We start from the raw sequence: 26,917 nt of genomic DNA, 5'->3' as shown, positions 1-26,917 counted from the left end.
TGTTTTTTAATATGCGATAACATGAAGCTTTATAAGTATACTGTGAACTTGAAGTTTCCTATCAGTTTGTGGTTAACTCATAGTAATGGTAACTACGTTAGATTTCATATTCTGAAACTATTTAGGAAAGGAACATTTATCTAGTAGTGAAGAACTAGAATTTTTACATTTTAAAATTAAGTGCAAACAAATAGTATTTATAAGCAGAGAATGGTTATTGAAAGACTTATACATTTAGATGTTCTTAATTTTATGGAAGGAATTAATTTTCCTAAACATGTGCAGGTGCACATGTAGGTGGAGTTTTATAATCCAGTATCATAGAGCGATATCCAGAACTCTGTCATGCACTTATGTGATCCGTGGCCACTTCCAAGTGCCTGTGCCTTGCAAGAGACGTGAAGGAATTGGTTCATTTGGTTTTTTTCTTCTCCCTTGAAAGACAATTTCATGCTAATGAAAAATGCAGCAAAGGAATCATTCAGAGGAGTCCAAGATCAACTCGGGAAGGAGCTGTGCTCTGATGTCTTGTCTGTAATGGCAACGGTGCTTTGTAACCTCTTGATTCGCCTGGGGCACCCCAGCTTGTGCTGAACAAAGGGGCTGTGACCCCAAGACTTGCAGTCTGCTGCACCTGTGACTACCCTCACCTCTAGCTGATCCAGAGATGCCCAGGGGCACGAGTCCATGACAGTTTTAGCACACATCTGGTACCTGAGCGGTACATCCAGATATTACCAGAATTCATCACATGACCAGCAACCACAGCTTTGCTGAAGTTCACCCATCAGCTTCCAAGGTGAAGGTGGGGGCGCTACTCACAGCTTGGCCTCAGGCCTATGGCTCAAATTCTGCTGAGACTGTATCTAGGGTGATGACTTCAGCCACCTACAATAAAGACTGGGACTGTTCCTGGAAATCTAGGGAGGAGACATCTGTCCAGGTGACCCCTGCCCACGGTGGCAGACCTAGACAGGGTAGGTATCCTACCTGCAGGTTCTGCCCAGGCCTCGAAGTGGTTCTCCTTCCCTATGGCTTTGCCAAAGACTTTTAATAGCATTTTTTTTAAGTGCAAAGTGACTAGATAAAATGTTTTTATCAGTGACCAAATTAGAATGTATTTAATATAGTAGGAAATTTAAAAGCATTTTTTTAATATAAGACAAACTGGTAGAAAAGGCCTATCATTTTAAAGGAAATGGATCTTCAACATTCCACAGCTAGCCCACTACTTAATAAGGTAACTATTGACCTGATTTCAGTGACTTTTGTTTTTAATTATAGTGATAATGATTTATTAGCTCAGTACCTAGATCATGTGTGTTTTGTGCTACTGTTACCATGGTTTAAGATTGTTTATTTTTATTCATATTTATGCACTGTTTCCCATGTCAGGCCTTTGGTCTCTGTGGTAACAGGACAGTGTTTGTGACTGATAGCTCATCTGGACAATTTCAAGTTGTAACAGTAACAAGCATTAAGTTTTAGATTGTATGTAAGCTACTCTGGTTAACTCCTCCTGGGCTGACATGCCAGGCTCAGGCTAGGCAGTTATGGCTGGGGAGTCAGGAGGTAGTGCACACTGGGTCCCATCCCATCGGGGAGCTTTCCTGAGCATCTGCTCTTCCAGAATCAGGCTGAGCTCTGAGGACAGGTGTGCAGGGGAAGACCAAAGAACTTCCCAGAAGGGGCAACTTTTCCCACCCATTCCAGACCTCTTAGGAGCTGAAGCTTAGGATCTACCCTGGAGCGAAGGGCTTTAAGGCCTGTATGTGGGTATTGGAGGTGGGGCCATGGGTCTAGGAACTGAGGCCACCACTGTCCTGATGCCTGTTGTCTTCTCACTCTCTAGTGTTAATAGTAACAGTAAATGATAGTGTCAGAGTCTTGTGTACCTGGTTGGCAGGCCTTCCCCCAGTATGGATGCGCATGTGGATTAACTTATGGAAGCCTTTGTGTGCATTTGTTCCAGAAATTAGTTGAAAATGTTATGTGAATGGAATCTTTTTAACCCAGATGGTCATATTTATAATACATACACATTTACTTTAGTGAATTGTTACAGTTGTTAACATTTGTTTAAATTTTTTTACAATAGCATTTATGCAATGGTTTACAGAAGTCATGGAGTTATTTTTTATCAGTATGGAATTAATTAAAACTTTGAATCTTTATTTTGTCTGGATCTTTGGGCACAACAAAGGCTAGCCAGCAGGTCCCTCTTGTCAATGGCACTGTCTGGCCTAGAAGATGCCAAAAGAAGCCATGTCTACACCACAGCAGTTTGGTGCATTCTGCTGAGACCATATCTGGCCTCTCTGTGAAAGGACAACTAGAGGCTCAGGATATTTCTGTTCTTCATGGCCACCTGGATCACAGGATGTTCCCACGTAGTCCTGGGTCACCCCGCAGCTGCTCGGAGATTACACCTATGGGGAGCTGCTGACCCGGGTGCTGAGAGTGGGTGGTTTCTGTCAGAACAGGTAGCAATAAGGATCTGCCCCCAGAGCTGCAGCAGACCCCAGTGTGGCTGGCAGCTGACCAGGGCAGGCCGACTGACCTGTGGGCCGAGTGTGGGGGATTCCATGCTGTTCCAGCAGACTTGTCAGTCTTTGTACCTCCTGTGACAACTCTGCATGTGCCTAGACAAGATTGCCAGCCTGGTCAAACCCTGGTGGGGGCTATCGGGACTAGGGATTCCTGTAACCTTTCCCCTGTCCCCAGACTTTACCTTTCTACAATTGTCCAGAGTCTCGAGCCCCAGACCCTTGGAACCTCCTGCCAGCTGGGTGGGATGGGTTTCTCCTGGGACTTTTAAGTAGCCAGCATCCTCAAAAAGTGCCCTCAGCAACTTCTCATAGCCCTGAAGGTGGAAGAGGTAGGAGGAGTACCTGATAGTGTAGGAAAGGGGACACCCCCTGAGTGTGCACCCACCTGCAGTGTGATCAGCTCATCTGCCAGGTCCTGTTCCACCTGGTCCCAGCGCTGCTGCAGGGCCTCTGACAGGGCTGGATACACTACAGACCAGCAAGAGCCAGGCATTGCAGTCTTACCTACCCTCCCCTTCCCTGCACCCACCCCTACCCAGAGGCCTACCTAACAAAGAGTGGGGATGGCAGACAAGGGGGGTCTCAAATGTCAGTGCATAGACACAGGTGCTTGGCTCAGACACGTGGGCCAGTCGGTTGATCTTTCCACAGGTGAGCTCCACCTGAAAGGAGAGCCTCAGGGGTTGGTGGGGGCAGGGGATTGCTCTCTACCATCTGTATTTCCTATGGGGCTCACCTTGCTCTGCCGGCTCCGGGAGTGGCAGGAGTCCCCGTCAGTCATCCACATGCCCTTGAAGGTATTGTTGGTGATTTCCCACTCATGCCAGATGCTGGGGAAAAGGGAGGCGGCAAAGCAATGATGTGGGGATGTGGGAGTCTAGGGAGCGGACTTGTCACCACTGCCCTAGCCCAGCTTACCCAAGGATCCCGCTGTAGGCATTCCAGCGGAAGGTCTGCTCATGCTGGGTCACATTGTGGAAAGGGCAGAATTCATACTTGTACCTGGGAGCACAGGCACATCAGGAGCTCTGCAGGCTAGACCCACTCCACCCGCCAGCCTGGCACTCACGTGGACTCCACTAGGCTGAAACACTTGCCAGCAAGTCTGAAGAGATGCAGAGGCCCTGGGGGAGAACACGGGGGCAGTTCAGCATAGGTGGACTCTGCTACCCATAAAGCTAGAAGCTAAGGTAGGCAGGAGGGCACTAGCCATAAAGGCCAGAAGAAAGCCCCAAGCTCCTTTCCCTATGTGATTGGGAATGTTAGAGGCAGGCTGTCCTAACTCCTAGGGACTGACAAACTCATCTCCAGACCACAGAACTGGTTGTCCGTGGCAGGACTCCCATGTTTGTTCCTATGGAGGAGATCCTCAGTGTCTGTCTAGGCTTCCCTTAACCTGGAACCTAGGTGCAGACCTGGACCACAGACCCATTGGTAAGACCATCCTGAGGGTAAGATGTGTAGGAGAGAGAGAGAGAGTAGCCAGTTGAGAGTTTTTAAATTTTCGGTTAAAGCTTTTACATTTAATGTGATGACCATGGGGATTTAGAATTTTAAGTTGGTGTGGGGGTTAGTAACATACGCCTTTATCCCAGCACTTGGTAGGGAGTGGCAAGTGGAGTTTGAGGCTAGCCTGATCTACACAATACACAGCAAGTTCCAAGCTACCCAGGGCTACATAGTGGGTAGCTTGTCTCAAAAGTTAAAAATTTATGAACTGCATGTGGTGACACAGACCTTTAACCTCAGCACTCGGGGAGGCAGAGACTGGCATATCTTTGAGTTCAAAGCCAGCCTGGTTTACAAAGTGAGTTCCCGGACACCCATGGTTACATAGCAAAACCCTGTCTCAAAGAATAAAAACATTAAAATCTAAACTGCAACCCCCTATACAAAGGGCCGCTATCCAGCTCAGGCCCGCCCAGCTTTGTAATTCACATCTCTGATCCCATGTTCAAAGGCTGCTCGTGAACTCAGAAGTACAGTCAGTTCTTACACACATATTTTTTATTGCAGCCTTGACAACCAAAGCCAGTAGCGTGGGTCTTTCTCATTCCTGTCTCTAGCTACTTTATTGTCATTCCTGTCTTCATGTAGCTGTTGTATGATGTCCTATTAATTCAGGCTGAGTGGATTCATTTGGTGTTCCTGCTAGGTCAGGTCTATTGATTCTTTGCAGGTTCTCTGTTATTTAGGAAAATACCTGCCTTTTGAGGAAGTATGCCAGGGGTCCAACCTAGGACCTCAAGCATGTATTCTGAAGTTCTAGTGACCTGGTCTGTGCCTAAGCAATACACCTTAACTCTGATGTCAGACAGGCTGAAGTGAAGGAGTAAAACAGACATACTAGATGAGAAAAATAAGAACAAAAACTGGGGGCTGGAGAGATGGCTCAGTGATTAAGAGCACTGACTGTTCTAGAGGTCATGAGTTCAATCCCCAGCAACGACATGTTGGCTCACAACCATCTGTAATGGAATCCAATGCCCTTTTCTGGTGTGTCTGAAGACAGCTACACTGTACTCACATATATAATCTTTTTTTTTTAATTGGTTCTCTGAAAAGATAGCAGTACTGACACTTGAGAAGCTGGGTGTGGTGGTTTCATGCCTGTAGTCCCAGCACGGAGGAAGCTGTAGCAGGTGGGTGTGGTGCTGGTGCCAGTGCGGGGGGGGGGGGGGGGGCGCTTATTCAGAAAAGTGTGCTGTGAAAGCAAGAGGAACTGATTTTTTGTCCTTAGCACCCACATAGAAAGCTGGATGCCAATAATGTCAGTGCTGGCGGTGCAGAGATGGGTGGGGGTCTCTGGGGCTTGCTGGACAACCAGCCTAGCTCAATCCTTCAGCTTTAGATTCAGTGGGAGACCCTGACTCTCAGTAAGGTGGGATGCAATGGAAGACACCCAACCTTGACCTCTGGCCTCCACATACAGGCGCACACAAGTAAATATATTACACACAAAAAGTGTAAACAGGGCTGGAGAGATGGTTGGGTAGTCATGAGTACTTGTTACTTTTGTAAAGGATTCAGGTTCAGTTCTTAGCATTTACTTGATGGCTTAAAACCGTCTGTAACCCTAGTCACACACACAAGCACACACACCATGTGATGGTAGCAGGTTTTTGGACTCTGTGTCTACCAGGAATGTCCCAACAGTGTCACCTTATAAAAAGGAGAGAAGATGGTAACACTTGAGCGTGACTGGTTCACTGAGGAGAAGACAGGTAAATGCTCTCCACAGCTTCAGAAACCCTAGCCATGGGCTACCTCTTCTCCAAGGGATCAATGCTACAAACCAGTGTGCCCAGTGCACCAAAGATAGTGGGTCACCAAATCCCCAGCGTATAGAGTCAGCTATTCAAGGTCCCTTTACACTGATCAGCCCTGTGCCTCCTCGGACATCTTGTCTTACCGTCTTCTAGGATCTTAGTCCTAAATTTCCTGTGCAAAGGATCTTGACCATGCTGGTACCCTCTTTACTCCTTAAGACCTAGAAAGGGCTAGACACACCTGGAGTGTTGAGTCTTTATACCCAACACCCCCGCAGCTCCTAATCGGTCTAAGCACCTGTGGAAAGTGGAGACTTTAGTGTCACGAGTTGAAGGCCAGCTTGAGTCTACTATGAAAGACTCTTGCCTTAAAAACACAAAAGTTAGGGATGTAGCCCAAGGCTTGGACGTTCGCTTGCCTAGCCCTAGGTAATCGCTAGACGTGGGAACAAGAAGGGACTGCAGTTCTAGTGTATACTCCCGAGTATTTAAAATACTCGTTTGACGAATACATAAACCTCCAGCGAGTACGTTATCAAAATCCTTCATCCAAGGCACCCATTCCCTCCCGAACCGAGGGCTTTCTTCGGCCCCCTCAGTCAGCACCTCGGCCAGCTCCAAGCCCTCCCGCGCTCACCGGATACAGCCGAAGGCTCTCTCTTGGGCTGAAGACGGCTTGCCTGGGGCAAAAACGGGTTATTCAGCCTAAGGAACAGGGAAGATCATGAGAGCCAGCCACGTCCGGCCTCCCCAAGCCACAGGACCACGATCTGCTCACCCGAATGTGTTGGGCTCCTCCACCACCTTCATCTTCCCGGCACGTGTCGGCGCGGGCCCTGCGGAAAGCGAGGCGGTGAGCAAGGAGCGAAGCCGCGGGCGACGTCAGCGTGCGGGGGGCTATGCCACTGACCCTGTGCCGCGAGCCCCAGCAACATCAGGAAGCCAGCCAGCAGCCGCTCCGCCATCGCTCCCGGGGTCGCACGGTCACGTGACCGACAGCAGGAACTGACTTAACTCAAAACCGGAAGCTGTACGAGCGCGCACGCGCACACGCCCTCGAACAGCCCCTGGCACTGTGGAGTTCATCTAACACTATGGGACGAAAGAAGGTTGCTCGCGGGTCCAGAACAGAGAGCGGTCGAGTTCGGCGACCCCCCGGCCGCTCTCTGGATGCTTTCGCTGAGGAGGTGGGCGCTGCTCTACGTGGTGAGTTTGGAGCAGTCGAAGCCGCGGGTCGGGCCTGGGAGCAGGCGCTGAGGACCGGGCATTCTCTCTCTCCTTGTAGCATCCGTGCAGCCTGAGGAGGCGGAGAACCAGAGCGGCCGGGGTCCTGCGGCGCTGCCTTGTGCCTTGGCTATGTGGGAGCTTGGCCACTGCGACCCCAAGCGCTGCACGGGCCGCAAACTGGCCCGTCTGGGTATGGTGCGCTGCCTGCGCCTGAGCCAAAGATTTGGCGGTCTGGTGCTCAGCCCAGTAGGAACTCAGTACGTGTCTCCGGCAGACAGGTAGACACCAGAGGCCTGGGGATCGGGGAGGGGTCGGAGAGGGGTTGGAGTCCCCTCCCCATCATCTTGTCTTTGTTAAATGATTCGGGAGTATCATTTTCGTCAATCCTTGCTTATTGGCCTTGGATGTGCACGTCTTTCACTTTGGCACAGTTGTATCTAACTTGACCTTTTCACAGAGCAAGGCTAAAGTGTAAAAAAGCTTAGGAGGAACACATGTTGTGTAAACATTGTCCAGCTACCCTCAACGCTGCCTCTAAGTTTGCTAGTGAGGGCTCTTTGTACCCCTTCAATAAACCATAGTTTGAAAGTATCAAAGTGATATCTCATCCGTAATGAAACCCGTCTCCAAGGACATGCCTTATTTGGGGCCCCAGAACCTACCCTACACTCTCTGACAGACAGCTGGTGGCACAGTCAGGCGTCGCTGTCATAGACTGCTCTTGGGCCAAATTGGATGAGACACCCTTTGGGAAGATGCGAGGGAGCCACTTGCGGCTCCTGCCTTACCTCGTAGCTGCCAACCCTGTAAACTATGGCCGGCCCTGCAAACTTTCCTGTGTGGAAGCTTTCGCTGCTGCCTTCTGCATTGTAGGTGAGTTTGGGGTCTGGAAGAAGCCTGGCCTGGCAGTCTGGGGCCTAACTCTGCCTGCCTGCCCTCCCCCACCCGAAGACAGTGATTTCTTCTGGCAGATTCTGAACAAGGTCTGGGTGGGATGTGAGAATATATTGGGAGCCATTAGAACATTGGCTTCAGTCTCTGTGTCCACATACAGCCTTGACCTTATGAAACAGAGGTAGAGGCAAAATGGACAGCTGCCTTCCCTGAATAGTGTGTGTGGGCCCCGATGGGTACCCTGCTATCCACAGAGACTAGTATAGCAGGACTGTTTCTCAGCAAATGAGAGGAACTTTGGGAACTGTAGAGGAGGATGACAGCTTCCTGGGATAGCAGGCACATTTAGCAGGCAAGGTCTTCAGTTGTGTTCTCTATAGGTGTCCAAGGCATCTTTTCGATTTTTGTTCCACTAGGCTTTTCAGACCTGGCTGTCATTTTGCTTCGGAAGTTTAAGTGGGGCAAGAGCTTCCTAGACCTGAACCGACAGCTCCTGGATAAGTATGCAGCCTGTTGTGGTCCAGAGGAGGTGTTACAGGCTGAACAGGAGTACTTGGCTAGCACCAAGGACACCCCTGAGGAGGAGACCATTGGTGAGGCCTGGCATGGTTGGGAGCCCAGGGAAGCAATCAAGCCCCTCCAGGGCCTTAGGAACCTAGAGCCACTGGTTTGCCTCTGCCCTGAAATCACTTAGAGGTTGCCTTCCTCTCTATGTTCAGATCCCTTTGACGTGGACTCGGGACGAGAGTTTGCAAACCTCAACAGGCCTGTGGCCAGCACCCGGTAGGTCCTGTGAGTTCCCGTGTGCTTCTGGAACCTTGACCTGGATCCTCCCGCCTCGTGGGTGTGACTTTTTGAACGAAGCCTGGTGGGGATCGCAAAGTATAAAGTGGCTGCTTACCAGAAGGGGTTGGGCTCAGAGCATCCTCTGCTTGAGGGCTTCTATGGTGAACCTAATAGGGAAGGTAACCTTGTACTGCTGGCCTGTGTCTATACTGTGGTCCATCCCTCCCTTCCAGGCTGCCTGTGGACATGGATAACACTGATGGGTCTGATGACCACGATGAAGATTCTGAGGAGGACACTGATGGGTCTGAGGAACACAGTGAAGATTCTGGGGAGGACACTGATGAGTCTGAGGAACACAGTGAAGATTCTGGGGAGGACACTGATGGGTCTGAGGAACAAGGACCGGGTGCTAATGGAGGAGACAGCAGCTCCTCTCAAGCAGAAGAGACACGAGAACAAGAGTCTCAGGCCAGAGACTCCACTGAAATTTGGAAAGGAATCAAGAAATGACAGAGAGACTGAAGGTTGCAAACATATTATTGAAGCTGGTATGCATCAGTCAGAAGTGGCAGTAGGACCTGGGGATGGACAGGCCTTTTAGGACAACAGTTCTGGGACATCCTTGTATGGAGTCCTGCCTTAGTGCTCTCAATAAAACCAAGGAGGAGCCCCCACTATGGGTCTGTTGCTTTGTACTTGGCTAAGCGCTAGGAAAGTCTATCTGGGTGGATCTGGCCTATGAGGTAAGTCTGATGTGGTCACATAGAGATGCGTAAAGGAATATCTGAGCAGCTAGCCTTAGAGCCCTTAACCCTGGTCTCCATCTGTGGCCAGTTCCCTTTCCTTATGGTGACTGGGAGAAACTCTCCTAGGCCCAGGAGCCACAACACAAGTAATCCTCAGCTGGCCCCTTGCTCACCTACTCTAGGTAGACTGTCCAGACCCAGGAGAGAGAAGCTGCAAGCAATAAAAACTCCGACCCTCGCCCTATGGAGGCCATTTCCTCAGGGAGCAGGGCAGGGCCTTCTCTAAGAGAGACTTCCCCAATGACACTGATGTCATGGGGGACACAAGTTATTTCTCATCAAGCCAAATGATGGTTACAAGGGTGTGAACAGCAACATTGGCCTCCACCCTTGTAGTGGCTTCTACTCCCTACTTGTGACCATAAATGTCTCCTCAAGTACTACCTAGTGGCCTCTAGGGGGCAGAGTCCTCTGAGAGCATATGGCCACTGCTCCAGGAAAGAGTGCCCACTAGGGTCGGGTCCCGTCCATCCTGCTCTGTGTCGGGGCAAATCCCACTGAGTTGGCTGCCCATTTTCTAGGTGGGGCATGCTGGGGCACAAAGGGTTCACAGCACACACCAAAAGACACAGCCAGGGCAGACAGAAGCCACAGGTTCCAACCAGAGCAGACAGGTCACATGGTGAGGGAGGGGCCCCCAGAAGCCCTTGCTGCACAGGGACATGGGGAGGGCCGAGGCTATGACCATCAGGGTGCTCAGAGGTCAGCCTCCATGCACTTCTCCAGCTCCTTGAGTTTCTTGACAAACTCCTGTGCTTCTCTGTTGGTGCGGCCTTCTAGCATCCGCAGTGCAGACCTCACTGTAGAGGGACATGCAGGTAATCGTGAGGAAGACAGTTTAGGCCAGGCCCAGACCCCTCAAACCCCACAGACTCTCACTCACCCTGAGCTCTGGGCCTGCGCAGGTGTAGTGTGATGGGCTGACCGGGCCTCACGCCCCCTCCCACATGCGGCCTGGCAATGCCACTGACGCCACCCAGGCCAAGGGCGGCTTCCCCAGCAAAGTCATTGGTGGACAGCCAGTCGTGGTCCATAACCGTGAACAGCACACAGGCCCCGCGGCGGCGGCATGCCTCTGCAGGCACGGAGCTGTGGACAGAGCAGTCAGGAGCCTGCCGTGGCCATATGGCACAGGTAGAGGGCACAGCAAGCCGGGCAGACACTCACAAATGGAAGAGCTCATCATACACCGGGTGCAGTGTCCGAGCTTTGACTTGGGTCCTCTGGCTGCGGACCAGTGGGAAGAGGTGTGGTGGGCCAAGCTCCACAATCACAAAGGGGTCACTCAGGCCTGGAAGATACATTGTGAACCAAATGTCTCCCTGCCCCCAATGTCCCCCTGTTCCTCCTCCCATCCCCCCACCCCACTCCCATCCCCAGCTGCAGCTGCTGTGTTTTACCATTGGCATCCAGTGGCAGTAAGTCTGCGGCATGTAGCACCTCCACAGCTAGCCGCTGCTCAGCTGCCTCATAATGACACCGGACAGTCAGGCGCCCAAACCGGTTCTGCTCCAGAGACCTCTGTGGGAAAGACCAGTGGAAAAAGCCAGTGAATGAAGCTGGCTCTCAGGGCAGGCCTGGGAGTAGACCATGACAGGCCCACCTGCTTGAGCTTGTCCAGGTAAAACTGTTCGATGCACTCTCGGGTGGAGCACTTGTGTAGCCGAAGCTCCTCCTCCAGCCTCTGCAAGGGAAGCTGGCACTAGTAACTCTGGTCTCCGGCAGCACAGCCAGGTGTCCTCAGAGTCATCTGAACGGCCCCATGGCCATCTGGTCTCACCAACACAAGGATGCCCACTACGGGGCACCAGGGTGAACTTGTTCCTGCAGAAGGCTCTACCTACCTTGTAGCTTCCGTCCCTCAGGTTCTCCAGGGGCAGCCCCTGGCCCTCAGCATGGAAGAAACTGACCAGAGCCTATAACAGCAAAAGAAGGGAGAGTTGTCAGAGAGCTGGCCTGTGCTGAAAACTTCTGGATTCAGACAGCATGGGGTCTTAGGAGCCAAGGCAAAGCTCAAATCTGAGGCACCTCAGACACCCCTGGGAGACCTGGGAAATGCCAGCAAGCTGAGGCCACACAACTGTGAGAACAGGTGGTCCTAGGGTGCTTGGGCTGTAGGGACAAGAGCTGCCAGCACAGCTGTGGAGTACCTACACAGAGGTTTAGTGTCCCACGGGGGCAGCAGGAAGAGGACTTCGGGGACATGGGCCTGGGAGCTCCTTGTGACCTTACCTCCAGTGTGAAATGGAAGCGCCCATAGAAATCAGCAGAGACATCCCTGTTAGCACTCAGTGCCTGCAGAATGGCTTGGAGAAGCAGCTCCCAGAGGGCTTCCAGCACCCTGGAGGAATATGACCCTCGGTGACTTCCTGGGCCAGCACCACCCCACCTACCCCACTGCCTAGCTGGTACCTGCTCAGGTTCTCCTTCACCAGCGAGTCATTCAGCAAGGCTAGCTTCTCATCTAGGTACTTCAGGAGTGGGGCTACAGCCTGCAGGCAGGAGTCCTCAGGGCTGGCCAGGCTGGACTTCAGCCTGCCCCCTGCGACCACACTCCCTGCTGATCTTACCCACTTACCTCGTCGTTCTGAATGGAGTCAGGAGACAGACTGATGTGCTGTACGTACTTCCTGATGTCTGCCACCATCTGAGAGAGGGGTGGTGCTCAGAACAAGAGCAGGACTCAAGAATAGCCCTCACATGGGTACAGTCCCGGGCCCCACCCCTCTTCCCACCTTGGAAGTCAGGTGTGCTGTCACAGTGTGGGCCTCCCTCTGAAGGTCTTCGTCCAGGGCCTGTATGCAGCTGAGTAGGGGGCGGGGGAGCACTCCCTCCAGTCCGTTGGCCCCTTCAGACCAGGCCAGTCCTCTTAGTGTCTGCCCCGAAGCTCTGCGCACCAACTCCACGTTGTTGAGCACCACGCAGAGCTGGGAAGGTGTGACCAGGGACAGCTGTCATGAGAGGGGGCTGAGGGGAGGGGCACCAGCCACCTGCTGGCCTCACCTGACACCCAGCAGGCTCTCACCTGCTCACTCACTGCCTCACCAGCAGCCCCTGGCTGGGTGTCCACCTTCTTCCTAAGCAGTTCCGTGTAGAAGAGGGAGGCCTCACACATGTCCTGGGGCAGGAGATGGTTTGGGAGCTCAAGATCCTGCCCCCACCCCATCTCCTGGTCTACTCCCCACATCTCCCCAGCCCATGTACCTGGCTGAGCTGAGTGCCTAGTCCCTGGGCCTGGGCAGGGTCAGGCCAAGCCAGGCGAACCCAGAGCTCCTGGATATGACTAAGGCAGAGGCTGGCCGTGGCTGCGGAACTGCTGTGTTTAGAAGCCGCATCCACAGGCTCCAGCTACAAAGGCAGAGGGTGCTGGTGTCACAAGGGTACGGGATGAGCCTGCACCGCGCATCTGAGCACACACTCACCGTGTCTACATCCACAGCCCCCTGAAGGCGCCACTTGGCTTGGTCCCGCAGCACCTGCAGCCAGAGCTTCACGGCTGGCAGAAATGGGGTGTGGATGCCAGCCAGAGCTAGGGAGCGGCTTTCCCTGCAGAAAACCCTCACTCAGAGCCTGTCGAGACTCACATACCTTCACCCACAGGTGTCTCCACATTCAGAGCTAAGAGGATACTGGGCCGAGTTTGGGGTTACCCACCGTCCAGGGATGCAGCTCCAGAAGCGCTGGGTATCTGCCAGGGTCAAGTAGAGCTCAAAAAGCCCTGAGGCCACCTCTAAGTTCATCTTGGGGCTCAGCTCCTCTGTCAGCACCCATGCCTCCTCAGCCACCTGCCTCAGATGGTGGGATTAGGCCACTGCCAAAGTAAATCTAGGCACCCTCTTAACCAGGGACTTCTCCCCGGTTTCCAGTACCCACAGGCACCCAGGGTAAGGGACTCCCCCCGACCCCCTCACCAGACGTTCCAGCTGCCGGAAGGTAAGGGTGAAGAAGTCCACCTTAAGGATCCTGCAAAAGACACGCCTCAGCTTCCTGTTCCCCACTAGCCAGTCCTACCAACCCAGCATTGGACTACTACTATCATCCAGGGGAAATGCCTACCCATGGAAAAGACTGGCGTAGACCCCGTAGCAGGACTGCAAGTCCTCATAGATGATGTCTGCAAGCTCGACAAGGCCCGCTAGGCGCTGCGGCCCTGGCTGTAAGAAAGCCAGGCTTGGAGTGACCTATGTATCCCCCAAATGCCCCATGCCTCCCGTCGGGGCCATCCATATCCACACCTGCTCTCGAGGACTCTTGGTGTTCAGGAGCTGGTCGTACCATTCACGGTTGCCTCGCTGTAGCAGCAGCCAGGAAAGGCGACAGCATGGATTGAAGGAAGAGTCAAGTTAAGGGGCTCTGCACAGCAAGGCCTGCCAGGGACCAAGGGAAGGAGGCCTGAGATGGATCCAGACACACCTTCAGAGCGGCGGCAATGTCCGTACTGAGCTCTGTCTCAAAGGGGCAGATTTCAAAGGCCGGCTGGAAGAGCTGTAGCTTCTCCAGGCACCTGGAGAGGACAGCTACCTGAGGACAGCAGCCCCAACCCCCAGCCCTTCAGGCCCCTGGCCCTGCTCTGCTACACCCACTTCAGCAGCAGCTCCAAGCGATACACGGCGGTGCTGTTGGTGGCGGGGAAGAAATCCCGGAGCTGGCGCAGCAGCCTCAGCCCGAACTCCGAGAAGGCAGAAAAGCTGTCAGCCAGGCTCTCCTCCTGCAGGGAATGGGTTCTTCAGGGTCAAGCCAGGGTCAAGATCCAAGGCGGCTTTGCTCACAGATACTGAGAAACCACCGCTTCGTGTGGCTACCCCAGTCCCTTTTCAACTGCCCGTTCCAATTTCCTACAGCTTCCGTCTTACGGCACCTGTCCCCTCTGCTTCATACTGCCAGTGTCCCCTTGGGCCTGCTGCTCAGACACTGGCCACCTCAGAGGCCCTGCCCTCAGCCCAGTCTGAGCTTTGTGACATCCGTCCAAAGTTACTTCGTTACAACCAATGCTTCCTAATGGTGCTCCGACCTTCAACATGTTTTCAGACCCTATGAGGGCGGGTCCCTTTCCTCCGGCTCTGAGTGAGCTCTGTTTTCAACAGCACATAGATCTGTAGCAATGTCTGTGCCTACCTGCTCCTGGGGCAGTGAAGCTGCCTCCTCCCAGTGGGCCTGCACGTCTTCCAGCAGCCCTAGCAGGTACCCATAGTCCAGGGTCCGTGTCTGATGGTGGCGGCTGCTGACTTGCCAGTGCCTGTAGGAGCTCAAGCTTGTGTTCTGCTCTTCATAGCAGGCCCACCCCACAGCACTACCATTTCCCATGCTCCGCCCACTTCTACAAGGGCCACCCTGCCTACTCACAGTACTGCCAGCTGCAAGGGGGACAGATTGCTTTGGGCTCCATGCAGACAAAGGACTGTGGTCCCAGGCCCACTAAGCTCGCCACGCCAACTGCTGGAATTGGGCTGGAGAAGGAATCCAAGGGTGGGCAGAGGCCAGATAGCCCCTCGATTCCTGCTCTAGGCTCCTATTCCACTCAACAGCCCAAGGGCACCCACTACCTCCTCCACATGATGCTCAAACCGCAGCACCCGGCTGAGGAGCAACAGGTAGGACAGGAAGCCCGAGCGTCCGCGCTGACTCATAACAGTGTCTCTCTGCAAGGCAGAACCTGAGGTCTGTCATCAGCTCTGCCCAAGCCTTGAAGGCAAGGGTGCAGATAAGGCTCCCCACTGCTTCCCACCTGGGTGGTGATCAGCTTCAGGACCAGGTGGCAGTCTCCCTGCACACGGGAGGCACTGGAACGTGGTTCCAACTTAAACCAGCGGTCAGCACCTGCCACAGGCACCTCCTGAGAGGGGCGAGGGTGGGAAGGTGTAATGCCTAGACACACTGTCCCTCTCCCTCCCACAGTCTGTCACATATGGCTGGCATATAGCTCAGCAGTAGAGTGTTTTCAAATCCCAGTAAAGACAAACAGGGCATGCTCTGGGACCCCGGATATGCTGCATAGGACCCAATGCAGCCTGCCTCCTCTGGTCACCAGGGAGTGGAATATGTTGTTGGAATCATAGGGTAATGGACTGGAGATGCCCAAGAGCCCTGGGGCACCTCCTACACACCCACCAAGCATCCCTGGGACACCCACAGACATCCCATGGCTCTGTCCCATCCCCGTTCACACACCCGGATAGGGATGTTGAGGCATCCCAGGAAGTCATCAGTGTGGTCCTCAGTGGGTCCTGCTGTCCCATTTGCACGGGCCGACTTGACAATCTGTTTGAAGTATCTGGGTGCAACAGGGTAGACACAAGGCAGTGTCACTCTGTGGTCCTGGAAAGCTGTGACTGGCCCCTGCGGCTAAGCTGCATGTGTGGGTAACGGGTTATTATGTTCCTGACTCCCCATCCCATACCTGGTCATGCCCTTCAGGCCAATAACTTCATTCAGCTTCCTGCACGCTTCTGCCAGGGACACATCATCATCATGGTCCCTGAGGATGGAGGATGTCTTGGTTGGAGTTCCCAGCCCAGCTCTAAGAACCACCTGCTCAATTCCTTCTCAAACTAGAGGCGCCACCACCCTCCTCGCCCTGCAGAGCTAGGGTCCCTTTACCAGATGTCCAGGTGCAGCTGGTCTGTGTTGACATCCTCAATTTCACTGCAGAGAAGACAGAAATGTCTATGAAACTCTCCCAGGCCACATCTGCCCAGTACTGAGTTAGGGCAACGTCCAAAAGCATCAGGTAGTAGCCATAAGTTCAGCTTCTCCACACAGACCGCTGGGCTCATCCTAACTTCCACCTGCTACCAGGTATGTGGTCATACCAATACAACATCTATTGTGGGCCTCAGTTTATTCCTTTGGAAAGTGGGTGTGTTACTAGTCCCTCTGAAAAGCAACTCTTAAGAAGTGGATATCATTTGAGGAATGTGGCTATTAGCAGGGTGGGAGCCTTACAACACGAAGTGCTCTTTCCAGACAGGATTCAGGGTGCTGCTTTTGACCTCGGTGACCTGGATAAACTTGGCAGGCAGCGGGCTGCTACGCTTGCTCCCCTTGCGGAAGCCAAAGCGCTGCTCCTTCTGCCCACTTGACTCCTGTGGGGCACTTGAGGCCGGCAGGATGCCCAGCATACAGTACGGGTCGCTGAAGCCTGAAATGGAGCAGGTGCCTCAGCCCTTGGCCCTCATGTTTTCTCTCTCCACCGCTGCCAGGCACTACAAGGGTCTGCCAGATACCCACTCACCATTGGGGTCTTTAGCCAGAAGGTTCTTGGCACGCATGACAGAGACTTTCAGGGCATACGTGGGAGGCTGTCAACAGAAGGGTACTGGGGGATTTCACAGGACTAAGCAGCCCTCAGCATGCATGTCACAGACTATCGCTTTCCCTGCCCCCAGCCCCGCATCCCTCCCTGCCTCACCAGTACCACTGATGTCAGCTGGTACCTGCTTGGATGGGCATAGTCTCACCTTGGACTTCTTCACACGAATAATGGCCTCCATGTGTTCCTCAGAACTGGTGCCAAACACCTGTTGGTAGTGGGCAGGTAAATAGATACTGGTGCTGTCCTGAATGCACACAGGAGTGAATGAGCCCCCTGTCCAGCTGGTACTATGGTTCTGAGCACTGAGCAGGTGAGGGTATGGCACAAACTAACAAGGCAGGGACAAGACAATTCAGAGCACAAACCAGTGGCGTGGCAGAAAAACATGTCCTCTGACTACTCCCCAATTCTCTGGGCCCCAGTCTGCCCTTTCTAACCATTTCTGAGTTATCTGTCTCTGTACATGTGTCTACATGGCTAGCCAGGTCTCCATCGGCTGTATCTTTTCACCAGTGGTATGTTCATCCTGTGACTCCGTGTGTCATCCAGGAGATACTGGCACCAGTGTTTGTGTGTGTGTTTGTGTGTGCATGTGTACCTGTACTCACATACCACACCTCAGTCCTCCCTAGAGTGGGGCCCTGCTCACCTGCTGAAGGTAGTTCAGCAAGACTTCCTCGTCATCGACCTGGTCGGGGCCCATGGTGCCAGCCCGGTGGAGGACTGTATATAAGGCTTCCTCATAGAGCATCTCCACCTTCGGGAAACAGGCCCTGAGTTCCCAGCCAGAGCAGAGCTTCTTCTCAGTCCCTGGTCTGCCCTTATAAGCATCCATTCCTCAGCCCCAGGTAGCCCTTCCCATTGCTGGCTAGAGACCCCTGCTCCTGCTCACCCAACTGTAACCCACCTGTCACCAGACGGTGGGTAAGTTCCTAGAGAAAGGAGTTGCAGTTACTCCCTGGGCCCCACCCCGCGCCCATTACCTCCTCCTGGGTCAGGGCTCTTAAGCCACGGTTGGGGTCCACGGGCTCAGCAGGGGCTGGGGAACCACTTCGTAGAAGCACCTATGAGGGTAGAGGTGAAGACCTGTAACAGTGGGTGGGCCCCCTTAGTCTGCAGCTGCCCCTGAGGCCCTCTAGCTGGCTGGTCAAATGTGCCCCGGGGAGAAGGGAGGTTAGAGGCTTCATTGGGTAGTCAGATGTGACCTAGGACAAGTAGCCTGTGCTGACGTAGACCCTTCAGAAATGGATTCCTTACCTCAGGACATGGCAGGCCCTGTCTGCCATCCCCCTTTTTCAGAATGAGGCGCATGTGGGCAAAGAACTCCACACCATCCCCAGGTTTCCTGGAAGAAAGCCTGGCTCAGAACACGATTCCACAGAGAGAGTAGTTTGTGGATCAAGGGGCAAACCATCGTGATCCTGGCCTTGAGTTCAGATCCTCTTGGTCCCCCTTCCCACCCAGGTGAATCAGCAGTGGACAGTGAGTGTGCAGGCCAGCTAGGGGAGGGAGGCCAGGTAGACACGCCCTGTAGGGTCAGCCCTAGTTACCCACCAGGCCCCCGTGGGAGGCTCCTGTGAGTTTGTGATCTCAGGTTCCTGCTCTGTCTTGCGGCGGAAGGACGGGCACACCTGCACCTGCCTGAGCACGCTGCTCTTGATGTCCAGCAAGGTCGACATGGCAGCCACCTGTAGTGAGGACCGTTAGGTGATCAACTGTTCTATTGAGGCACAGACTAACAGAGGGCAGCTAAAGGCCCAGGGGACCTGCCACCACCCTGCATTGTGTTGGGTCCCCGGAGGGGGGCTTTGTGGACTCTACTGCCACATTGGATAAGTGACCTATTGGCCTTTTGTGCCCCTTGCAGAGTGGCTTTGTCAGACAGTGGCAGACACCCTCAGGGGTGGAAGGAGAAGTGCCAGGCATAGAGTTGGTGCTCTCTATGAAAGAACTTCTGGGATCTCAGTAGAGACAGATATGCTCAGTCCCCACATCCAAGGCTGGTATCTGTACTGTGCCCCGATCACCTAGGAAAAGTATGACAGAATGTGTCTGTTTCCTGTCTCCTCACCGATACCCTTGCCCAGTTGGAGCCAGAAGAGACAAGTACCCAGGCCTTCTCTTCAACAGACCAAAACAGTGAGGTAGAGCACTGTGGTTTGGCCCCTTACCCTGAGGCCAAGATCCCCATGAGGGAGCTACTCTGGGGTCCTTACATACATCCAATAAAACATAAGGGGCCAGTACCCCCAAAGTAGAATTTGCACCCCACAGTCAGTATAAAGGAAAAGATGAAAAAAAAATCCATGTATCTCATTTGGGAAAGGCTGGAAGTGTTCAGCTGTATCCTAAGCTCCCTGTCAACTAGCACGTCAAATCAGCTGCCTGCCTGTTGCTGTGGCAACCAAGCCATCCTGCTGCATCCTGACAAAGCAGCCTGGTTTTCATCTCTAGGAGAGCGGTCTTGCGACTGCAAATGAAGCCTAGGCCCAGGCTGACCCTGTAGCCTCCCCTCAGTCATTCTGTTCTGAAACTGAGGTTTAGGGATGGAAGGGTATGGTCTGAACATATCTTTAACCCTGGTAGGTAGCTGGGACACCAAGGGGTCACAGTGGCAGTTCTGAGACTGAATTTGGAGTGGCAGGCCCACCTGAGGATTCTTGCTTCTCTTACGTTTGATGGGTTCCCAGACGCTACACATCAAGGAGGAAGAGCTGGCGGCATCCATATCCGCCTAACCTTCCGCTCAGTTTACCCTGTAGACCCCAAGTTTAAGGCTAGTATAGTAGCTAGGATAGTGTGGCCTATTGAGTGCCCTGCGTGTTTCTACAACACTACCCTGCCATCCCCCACCCTGGGTCACACAACCACTCTGGGCCTAGGCCTTCCCCACAGTACCCCGGGGGTCCTAGTTCTTTCCTTAGGAAAACAATCCCACATCGCACAGCACCTATTCCTTGGCTTCTGGTCTTGCTGGCTCATTAACAAGATACCTGTGCCTGCCATCCATTACAGGACACTGGTACCCATCTACCCAGTTTCCAGGGGAGATTGTCATTTCCATTACATAAGGCCACAGGAGGTTCTGCTCCTGGCTCAGCGTCTCAGGCCGTCAGAGGATGCAGCTTCTTTCTGCCAGGGAGCCTGTCTGTGGCAAGAAGCCCTCCACCCTACCTCTACTTCCACTATCTCCACTGGCTCAGACCAGCATTCCTCCGCTGTGTTCTGACCCCTCTGCTCCAAAGAGTTCCTATCTGATGAGCCCCCAGAGATGAAGATGGTGACAAAGGCCAGATGGCTCTGCACGCTGAGAAGAAACCCCACAAACCTCTTCCCAATATGTGGGGACCCAGTAAGCTTTTGCCACACATAGCTAGCCTGTCCTGAGGTCCCAGGTGGCCAAGTATCACAAGCCCAGCTCTTCCCCAACTAAAAGGAGAGCGGCTCCCCCTGTGGCCTAAGCCAGGAAAGCGGCCGCTTCTTGAGCTGTTGCCAAGGCAACCACCAGCTGCATCTATGTGTGCCAGGGGCCACAGGGGCTTGCAGTCCCTGAGAAAAATGTGACGCAGAAGCAAAGTAACCTGACAGTACCGGAGCCAAGGTGCGTGTGTATCCCCTGCGCTGCCTCAAACAAGGAAACAGGTGTGGGCTTGGGAACTTGCCCAGGGTCACCACCGGCAGGTGGTATCCTGGGATTTAAGGCTCTGCTGTGCAAACATTCTATTTTCCTGAGGTGTCCTGTGTTTGGGTTCAGCGGTACCCCCCCACTCCCCACCCCCAAGTCTGTTGCTAGGATGAGGCTAACGGCAGTGTATCAGAGCCAGTCTCTGTAAGAGATGGCTCATCTGGGTGCCCAGAAACAGCTCCGGTCCCCTTGGAAACCTTGGGCTGCTTCAGCAGCTGTTAACTTCTCTGACCCAACAGCCCAGGCCCCCTGAGAGAATCCTGTCAAAAAGGCCTGACTGTGAACCCCACCATTTACCTCTACCTTCGAAAGCCTGAATGTATTTGACTACTGCCTGTAAATTTCTGGAAGCCACTATCCATAGAGGAGAGCAATGAGATACCCCGTAAAGCCCATTTCCCAGTCCAGTCTCTCTGGTAGGAACAGCTCAGACACGGTCCCTCCTAGGCTTGGATAGTTCAGCAGGACGTGCCTACAGGCCCGCCCACGCTCGGTCACTAGGGCCAGAGCTCCCAATTGCCCTGTAAGCAAAGGAAGGATCCACCAGGAAGCTCTTGCCGTATGAACTGGAGGCTGATCCAAAGCTATGGTCACCCCATTCCCAGTCCGGGACTAGGCAAGCTGTACAGTGGCTTGGTTAACTCAGGGCTCTCACACCAAGCTGTCACCTCCCAGACAGCCATACGAAGACCTTGTGGGGCAGTGAGGCAGAGAATTTAAGGACAGCTTAGTAGAGGGTTGGAGAGGTCTCCCTAGGCTTCTAGTCCATAGCAAATACGAGGGCGTTGAGTGGGACACCCTTAGTTCCCATGGACCTCTGGAAACTGGGACAGAATAATGTTGTAGGATGGCGTTTGGTCTCCTTTGCTTTTTTTCTCTCTTCCTGGCCAGTCCCCACCTAAGCCTTCCTGTATTCTCAGATCTCCCCAAAGCCTCAGTAGCTCAACCTCCCCTCCTCAGGTGGCCAAATACAGCTCATCTGGTCTGCCTGTTACACATGCTCCTTTCCAGCTCATCCCTCTGGATTCACAAGAGGAGGGTTGGGGGGGGAGGATCTGCACCCCGATCTCTGTAAGTGAACTAGAGCGACTTGGGTCAGAGGCCAGCAGCAGGTGGATGCTCTCCAGGCCCCACAGATGGAGGCTCATTCACCCTTCTCGGGTGCCTTACCTGCTACTTACCCGTCTCTGTCTCTGTTGAGTTGCTCCTGGTCCGCTGTGTTTGATGATGGGGAAAGAGGGGAACTGTGGTTACCCTCCCCTGTTCTACTGAGGTTTCTTCTCCTTGAAGGCAGGAGGTCTGAAGGGAGTTTGAGAGCTGCTCTGGTCTAATATTTCTCTTGCTTTCTTTCTTTCTGTCTCTGTTTCTCTGTCTGTCACACAAACACACACACACACACACACACACACACACACACACACACACACACACACACGGTCAGGGACAGGGCCTGAATTCCTGGGTAACTAATGAGGAAAAAGGCTTACCCTGGTAGGGATTTCAGGTTAATAAGAGCAAAAGTCTCATGAGGGGCGTCAGAAAGTGGGAGGGACACGGGCGCTGGGGTCTTGATGACATTCAACCTGCTCAGAGAAACCTCGCGGGGCGTCTCCTAGACCCCCAGCTCTGTCAGTGGCCTCTATTGGGAAGAGGGGTTATAGTCAGGTGGCTCGGCAGCGGCGGCAGGGGGAACCGAGGTTATAGATGTGCACTTTCTGGGCCCACAGGTCTCGCCCTTCAACCCTCCCCCGGGGCGCTCTGCAGTGCGGAACTCCCTAGGACGCGGGCCGTGCGACCCCGCCCCTCTCTCTGAGCACGCGCGGCCTCAGTTTCCCCAGGACCTCAATTTCCCCGTTGCCTCTGACGCCAGCAATTCCCGTGCACCACTGGGAGCGTGGTGCAGAAACCAGGGGTGGGGGTGGGGCTAAGCCCGAGGGGGCGGTCGCGTCCGTCTGTCCGTCCGTCTGTGTTAAAAGGCAGATTAAGCCCCGACGGCAGTCTGACGGCATCGGGCAGAAGTTCCATCACTCACCGTGGACAGGGCTTCGGGGGCCACAGGGTCGGGGGGATCCCTGCTGGCGTCGCTGTCTCACTAGCAGGGGACACCGAGGCACGGCGACCGCTAGCAGCCTCGCGCGCTGGAGACTGAGCACTGCAGAGCGGGCGCCGCGGGCGGGGGGCCCGGGCGGGCGGAGGCGGGGCCTGGCCTCGTTTGCTGGTCAGAGGTTCCAGCCCTGCCCGTCCCTACCCTGCGCGTTGGGGGTCGGGAGGGGGTCCCTACCCGCTCGGTACTGGCCAGAGAGACCCTGCTCTGGGCGCAGGGCTCAGTGACCTACAGGTGGGTGCAGAGACGGGCGCTGCGTTGGATCTCGCTTGGCTGTGTTAGCTGTCCCCACCTTCTCCTGCCCCCGAGGGAGGAGGCTGTCACGGGGTCTCCTTCCCAGGGCCGCAGGGAAGCTACAGTCGCCCAAAGGAAACACGAAGTGCCTGGTGTTTCTTGAAGTGCTGTACAGCCATGTCCAAAGTCAACCCTCTCACCGAAGCTCTGCCCCTCAGGACTGCCAGGAGCTGCTCTCTTTCAGGGAAGTCAGCTCTGGTATTAACCTGGGACATCTCATGACGTCACTGTTATCTGGGAATGTATGCAGGCGGCCAGGATTAAGCCACAGTAGCTGGATCCTGCTGTTCCCGGCCCACTTCTCCTAAGGCCCCCCTCCACCACCCGAACAGAACGATGGTCAGCTGGAGAATTGTTAAGAGTTCAGTTCCCAAAAGTGCTAGCTCTGAAGCGGGGGCAGAGGGCGTACCTGACAGGGTTCCTATTGTCCTGAGCTCTCAGCACCCACTGAGAGTTGTTCTTGACTGTTCCGATGCTCAGTAGGCCCCTGAAAACCAGCACCGTCTTCGGTGGGTTACTACTGGTGGTCACACTGCTTCTAGGTAGTTCCACTTTGGAGTTTATGCCAAAGGTCTCTTTTGTTTAGTTGGTCGGTTTGGTTTGGATTTTCGTTTCTCTGTGTAGTCCTGGCTGTCCTGAAGCTCATTCTTTAGACCAGGCTGGCCTTGAACTCTGAGTCACCTGCCTCTGCTGGATTTGAAGGCATTCTTCAGTACCGCGTGCCTCAAAGGTCTCATGCTTATGGGAACCAACCAGTGTGAGAATCAGGAAAGCAGGCCTGAAAGTCCTCCACTTGACGCTGTAGCAAAGACCGTCTCTACTGGGGAAACAAAGCTGAAACAGGCTTTCAAAATAGTGCTGGGCAGTGGGGCCTGTGTTCCTCATGACTGGGAACTGGAGAGGAAACAAGTGAGGGACAACAGCCTGGCCGTAGTCCTTCATTCCGGTGAGCATACAGGTGAGGTCACCTGTCTGTACCCCAATTCCCATCTATGTCAAGTCCTACACCCAGACAGGAGACAGAACGGAGTATTGTCCTGTAGAATGCTCAGTTCTTAGTCAACCCCTGGCTTGGCACAACCCAGACAGGCCAAAGGGATAAAAGATGAAACCACTATCAGGACCAGGATATAGATGAGCAAGGGAGGGGTCCTGGACCCTGTACCCCACTGTCCAGCTATAGGGAATAGGGGTTGGAGTGGGATAGCCAATGCCCCTCCCAGAGTCTGGAGTTGATGTGCCCACTAGTATGGTCTTGCATCAGGTTTTGCCAACCTGTTGGAACACACACAGTCTGGTTGCCATGGTGACAGTAATGGCTTTGGGGTAAAAGGATGAGCTAGAGGCTGCTGTAAACAGGAAGTGGGGGGGGGGAGCTCACTGCAGGAGCTCCAGCCTCTGAGACTGGGTTGGGTAAGATTTTTCTCATCTTTGATAGGAATCTGAGATCCAAACATGGAAAGAGGCTTTGAGTCACACAGCACAGTCTGGGTCCCAAACCCAGCCCCAAGAGAAGAGTCTAGTCTTCCCTGGGCTCTTTTCTCCACCACAGACCTTTATCCTGTGTGTGTGTGTATGGTGACTCATGCTGTCGTCTTTCTTGAGTCATCCTGAGGCTGTCATGGCTCAGATGCACCTGTACATGTTCTCCTTCACACAGAGCCTCGTCTGTCCCCATCTGTAATAAGGGATGATGACTGACCCCAGAGACGGTAGTGAACCCTTAGTTCCTGAGCCAGTGAGGGCTTATAGTGTCAGAGACCAGGAGCTTTGCCAGAATCCATCCACCAGCTGAAGAAAAATGGCTTCAGAGGTAGATGTGGCTCAGGGTAGCCTGCCTGACAAGTTGGTCCTTGAACTGCAGTTCATGCCGAGTATTTTGGGACCTTTCTGCAGCCAGTGTCCAGGCACCTGGAGCCAGCTCAGTTCTGGCTGGGTACTAGGGCATGTGAGGTTTTTGTTGTTTTCTCCTCAAAACCAAAACAAAAAAAAACCCCAGATTTTCATGGAGTTCAGGTTGGCATCAAGCCTCAAACTTGCTAGTTGGCCATGATTAATTTTAATTTGCTGATCTTTCTGCCTCCACCTTTTCTTTTTTTTAAGCTTTTCATACAGGTTTATATGTTCAACTCTCAACCCACAAATCCTCTACACAAAAAGATTACGTCAAATAGACATAGACAAAGATACAAACTGCCCTTCATATAAGATGCTAGACCTATAAAATCCTTAATGTTCATAGCTATTTAAGGCCAATTAATATCACCTGGGTCCAGCTGGTCCTTGGGAACCTCCATGTTGCCATGACAACCTTCACCCTGTGTCCTCTGACCTCCTCTGCCTCTCTGACCTCTCCTGCCTCCACCTGGAATTACAGGCATGTGCTACCATTCCTGGTTTTATGCAGGTGTGGGGATGGAATCCAGGGCCTTGTGCACGCTAGGCAAGCTACATCATTAGCCCAAAGCTTGACTAATGAGCCAGTCTTTTTTCTTTTTGTGTAGGCACTACTAGGGACGGAATGTAGGGTGTGAGGCATGCTAGGGCAGCACTCTCTCACCAAGGGATGTTGCTGTTTCACATGCTGCTCTTTGTGGGACCAAGCTGGAGGGGAGGCAGACGAAGCAGGTCCTGGCCAAGAATAACACAAAGGCTATTTGGTTGGTCTGAGGTCCATCTGTGAGACTCTGGAGGGCCTGCTGGTGAACACAAGCTCTCAGCATCTGTCCAGTGAGGGGTGGTGTTCCAGGGCCTGTTTTCTGTAAAGGGCAGTGCTATGGTCAAAGTGGAGACAAAGGACATGCACTGTGCAATGGGGTTTATCTGTACTCATCATTCTCTGCAGAACCTGGGTTTGGAGGCACCCTCTTCTCAGCTCCGGGACCAGCCCCTTCCAGAGGCAGGAATCCTTAGAGCGGTGAGAACTTTCTCATAAGGGGGTGTTGCAGGCTGAGGACCCAGATGATCTGGCCTAGGCAGACAAGGGCCCAAATGGACAAACCCAGACCGTCTCTTTTACATTTGTGTCATTTGTCCCTTTTCTCCTCCAAGAGTTCAGGTATGGCCTTCAGGCTGGGCCAAGGACACACGGGTAGAAGTTGGATAGATCGAGCAGTCAGAGGGTCATCTGAGACTTCTAGGGGCCTCTGCCTTTGTCCTTGCCTTGAGGTAGCGTTCTGGGACTGTGTGCTACTTAGCATTCATTCCACACACACTGCATTGAGTGTGCAGATATTGTGTACCAGGAGTCATGTGAGGAACAAAGCAGACAGTCCTTGTGGGATCTTCCTCCAGGAGACCTCTAACTCGTAGGTGGATGCTGGGGGCAGGGCAGGGACTGGGTCAGCTGACAGATGGACCCATTTAGTAAAGACCAGCAAGTCACAAAGGCTTTCCAAGGAGGGCACTTGTGCTGTGCTGGGCCGAGTAGGACCCATGAGATTGAAATGGAGGCTGACAAAGAAAACAATGTTTTGAGGGCTGGGATATAGCTCTTTTGGTAAAATATCTGTATAGCACACATGAAGCCCTGAAGTCTGATTGCCCCAGGTCAGACCCCCACCAGGCCCAATGACTCCTCCCTCAGTCACTGATAATGTCTGGAGGCCTCTAATATTCTCCAGAGCTACTGAATGCTCCCACCCACAACTCAGTTCCTCAAACCCAACATTTCTTGAGTCCTCCCTGCTGGAATTGGTTCGAATCAGTTCCAGGAGATCCGAGTCGGTACTGAGCCCAGACACCCTCAAAATGATGTAGCATATCCAGATGTCATTGGGCTTTCTCTGTGGTCCGTGGCTGGATGGTCCCAGAAGGCAAGGGGAGCCAATAAGCTCCAAACCATCACTGTTGGGAGCAGCAGTGGCTAGGTCATCTAGCTGGCCAAGTCCCTGTGGATCTTGGTAGACGTAATGTTGTGCTGTATGTCAACCTGACATAGCTAAAGTCATCGGGGAGGGAAGAGAACCTCAATGAACATGCCTTCATA

At 53.4% G+C, this 26,917-nt stretch overlaps 3 protein-coding genes across 5 annotated transcripts; 1 reads left to right on the top strand and 2 right to left on the bottom strand.

Annotated features, from left to right (window-relative positions):
- Positions 1–131: 131 nt before the first annotated feature.
- Positions 132–6,800, bottom strand: GNPTG (N-acetylglucosamine-1-phosphate transferase subunit gamma). Its single transcript, XM_080942534.1, has 11 exons — positions 6,729–6,800; positions 6,597–6,654; positions 6,456–6,523; positions 3,619–3,673; positions 3,468–3,551; positions 3,286–3,379; positions 3,097–3,211; positions 2,935–3,017; positions 2,732–2,863; positions 2,561–2,642; positions 132–2,471 (listed from the first exon to the last, which is right to left on the bottom strand). Exons 1-11 carry the CDS (start codon positions 6,781–6,783, stop codon positions 2,374–2,376), a joined length of 924 nt encoding a protein of 307 aa, XP_080798660.1. The 5' UTR covers positions 6,784–6,800; the 3' UTR covers positions 132–2,373.
- A 78-nt stretch (positions 6,801–6,878) lies between these two features.
- On the top strand, positions 6,879–9,402 carry TSR3 (TSR3 ribosome maturation factor). 3 transcript variants are annotated; one of them, XM_080942060.1, is made up of 6 exons: positions 6,879–7,024; positions 7,104–7,302; positions 7,725–7,918; positions 8,356–8,532; positions 8,659–8,722; positions 8,959–9,402. In XM_080942060.1, exons 1-6 carry the CDS (start codon positions 6,913–6,915, stop codon positions 9,236–9,238), a joined length of 1,026 nt encoding a protein of 341 aa, XP_080798186.1. In that variant the 5' UTR covers positions 6,879–6,912; the 3' UTR covers positions 9,239–9,402. The 3 variants fall into 3 exon arrangements, with proteins under 3 accessions (XP_080798186.1, XP_080798185.1, XP_080798187.1); XM_080942059.1 differs by having other exon boundaries at positions 7,104–7,323; XM_080942061.1 differs by having other exon boundaries at positions 6,905–7,005; positions 7,104–7,323.
- Positions 9,403–10,230: 828 nt separating this feature from the next.
- BAIAP3 (BAI1 associated protein 3) lies at positions 10,231–18,525 on the bottom strand (the record flags this gene model as incomplete). Its single annotated transcript, XM_080942007.1, has 33 exons — positions 10,231–10,334; positions 10,418–10,623; positions 10,702–10,825; positions 10,935–11,055; positions 11,138–11,218; positions 11,379–11,450; positions 11,767–11,875; positions 11,947–12,026; positions 12,113–12,181; positions 12,270–12,461; positions 12,560–12,652; positions 12,739–12,882; positions 12,957–13,080; positions 13,189–13,319; positions 13,446–13,497; positions 13,591–13,688; positions 13,770–13,826; positions 13,948–14,038; positions 14,118–14,242; positions 14,650–14,770; positions 14,878–14,981; positions 15,078–15,173; positions 15,260–15,367; positions 15,703–15,805; positions 15,932–16,009; positions 16,132–16,176; positions 16,477–16,672; positions 16,766–16,832; positions 16,992–17,051; positions 17,496–17,603; positions 17,830–17,910; positions 18,104–18,191; positions 18,401–18,525. The coding sequence occupies 33 exons, from the start codon at positions 18,523–18,525 to the stop codon at positions 10,231–10,233; spliced, it is 3,453 nt and encodes a 1,150-aa protein (XP_080798133.1).
- Between the last annotated feature and the right edge of the window lie 8,392 nt (positions 18,526–26,917).

This window comes from Micromys minutus, assembly GCF_963924665.1.
Source record: "Micromys minutus genome assembly, chromosome: 31".
NCBI lineage: Eukaryota > Metazoa > Chordata > Mammalia > Rodentia > Muridae > Micromys > Micromys minutus.
This window is presented reverse-complemented; position numbering and strand designations above follow the sequence as displayed.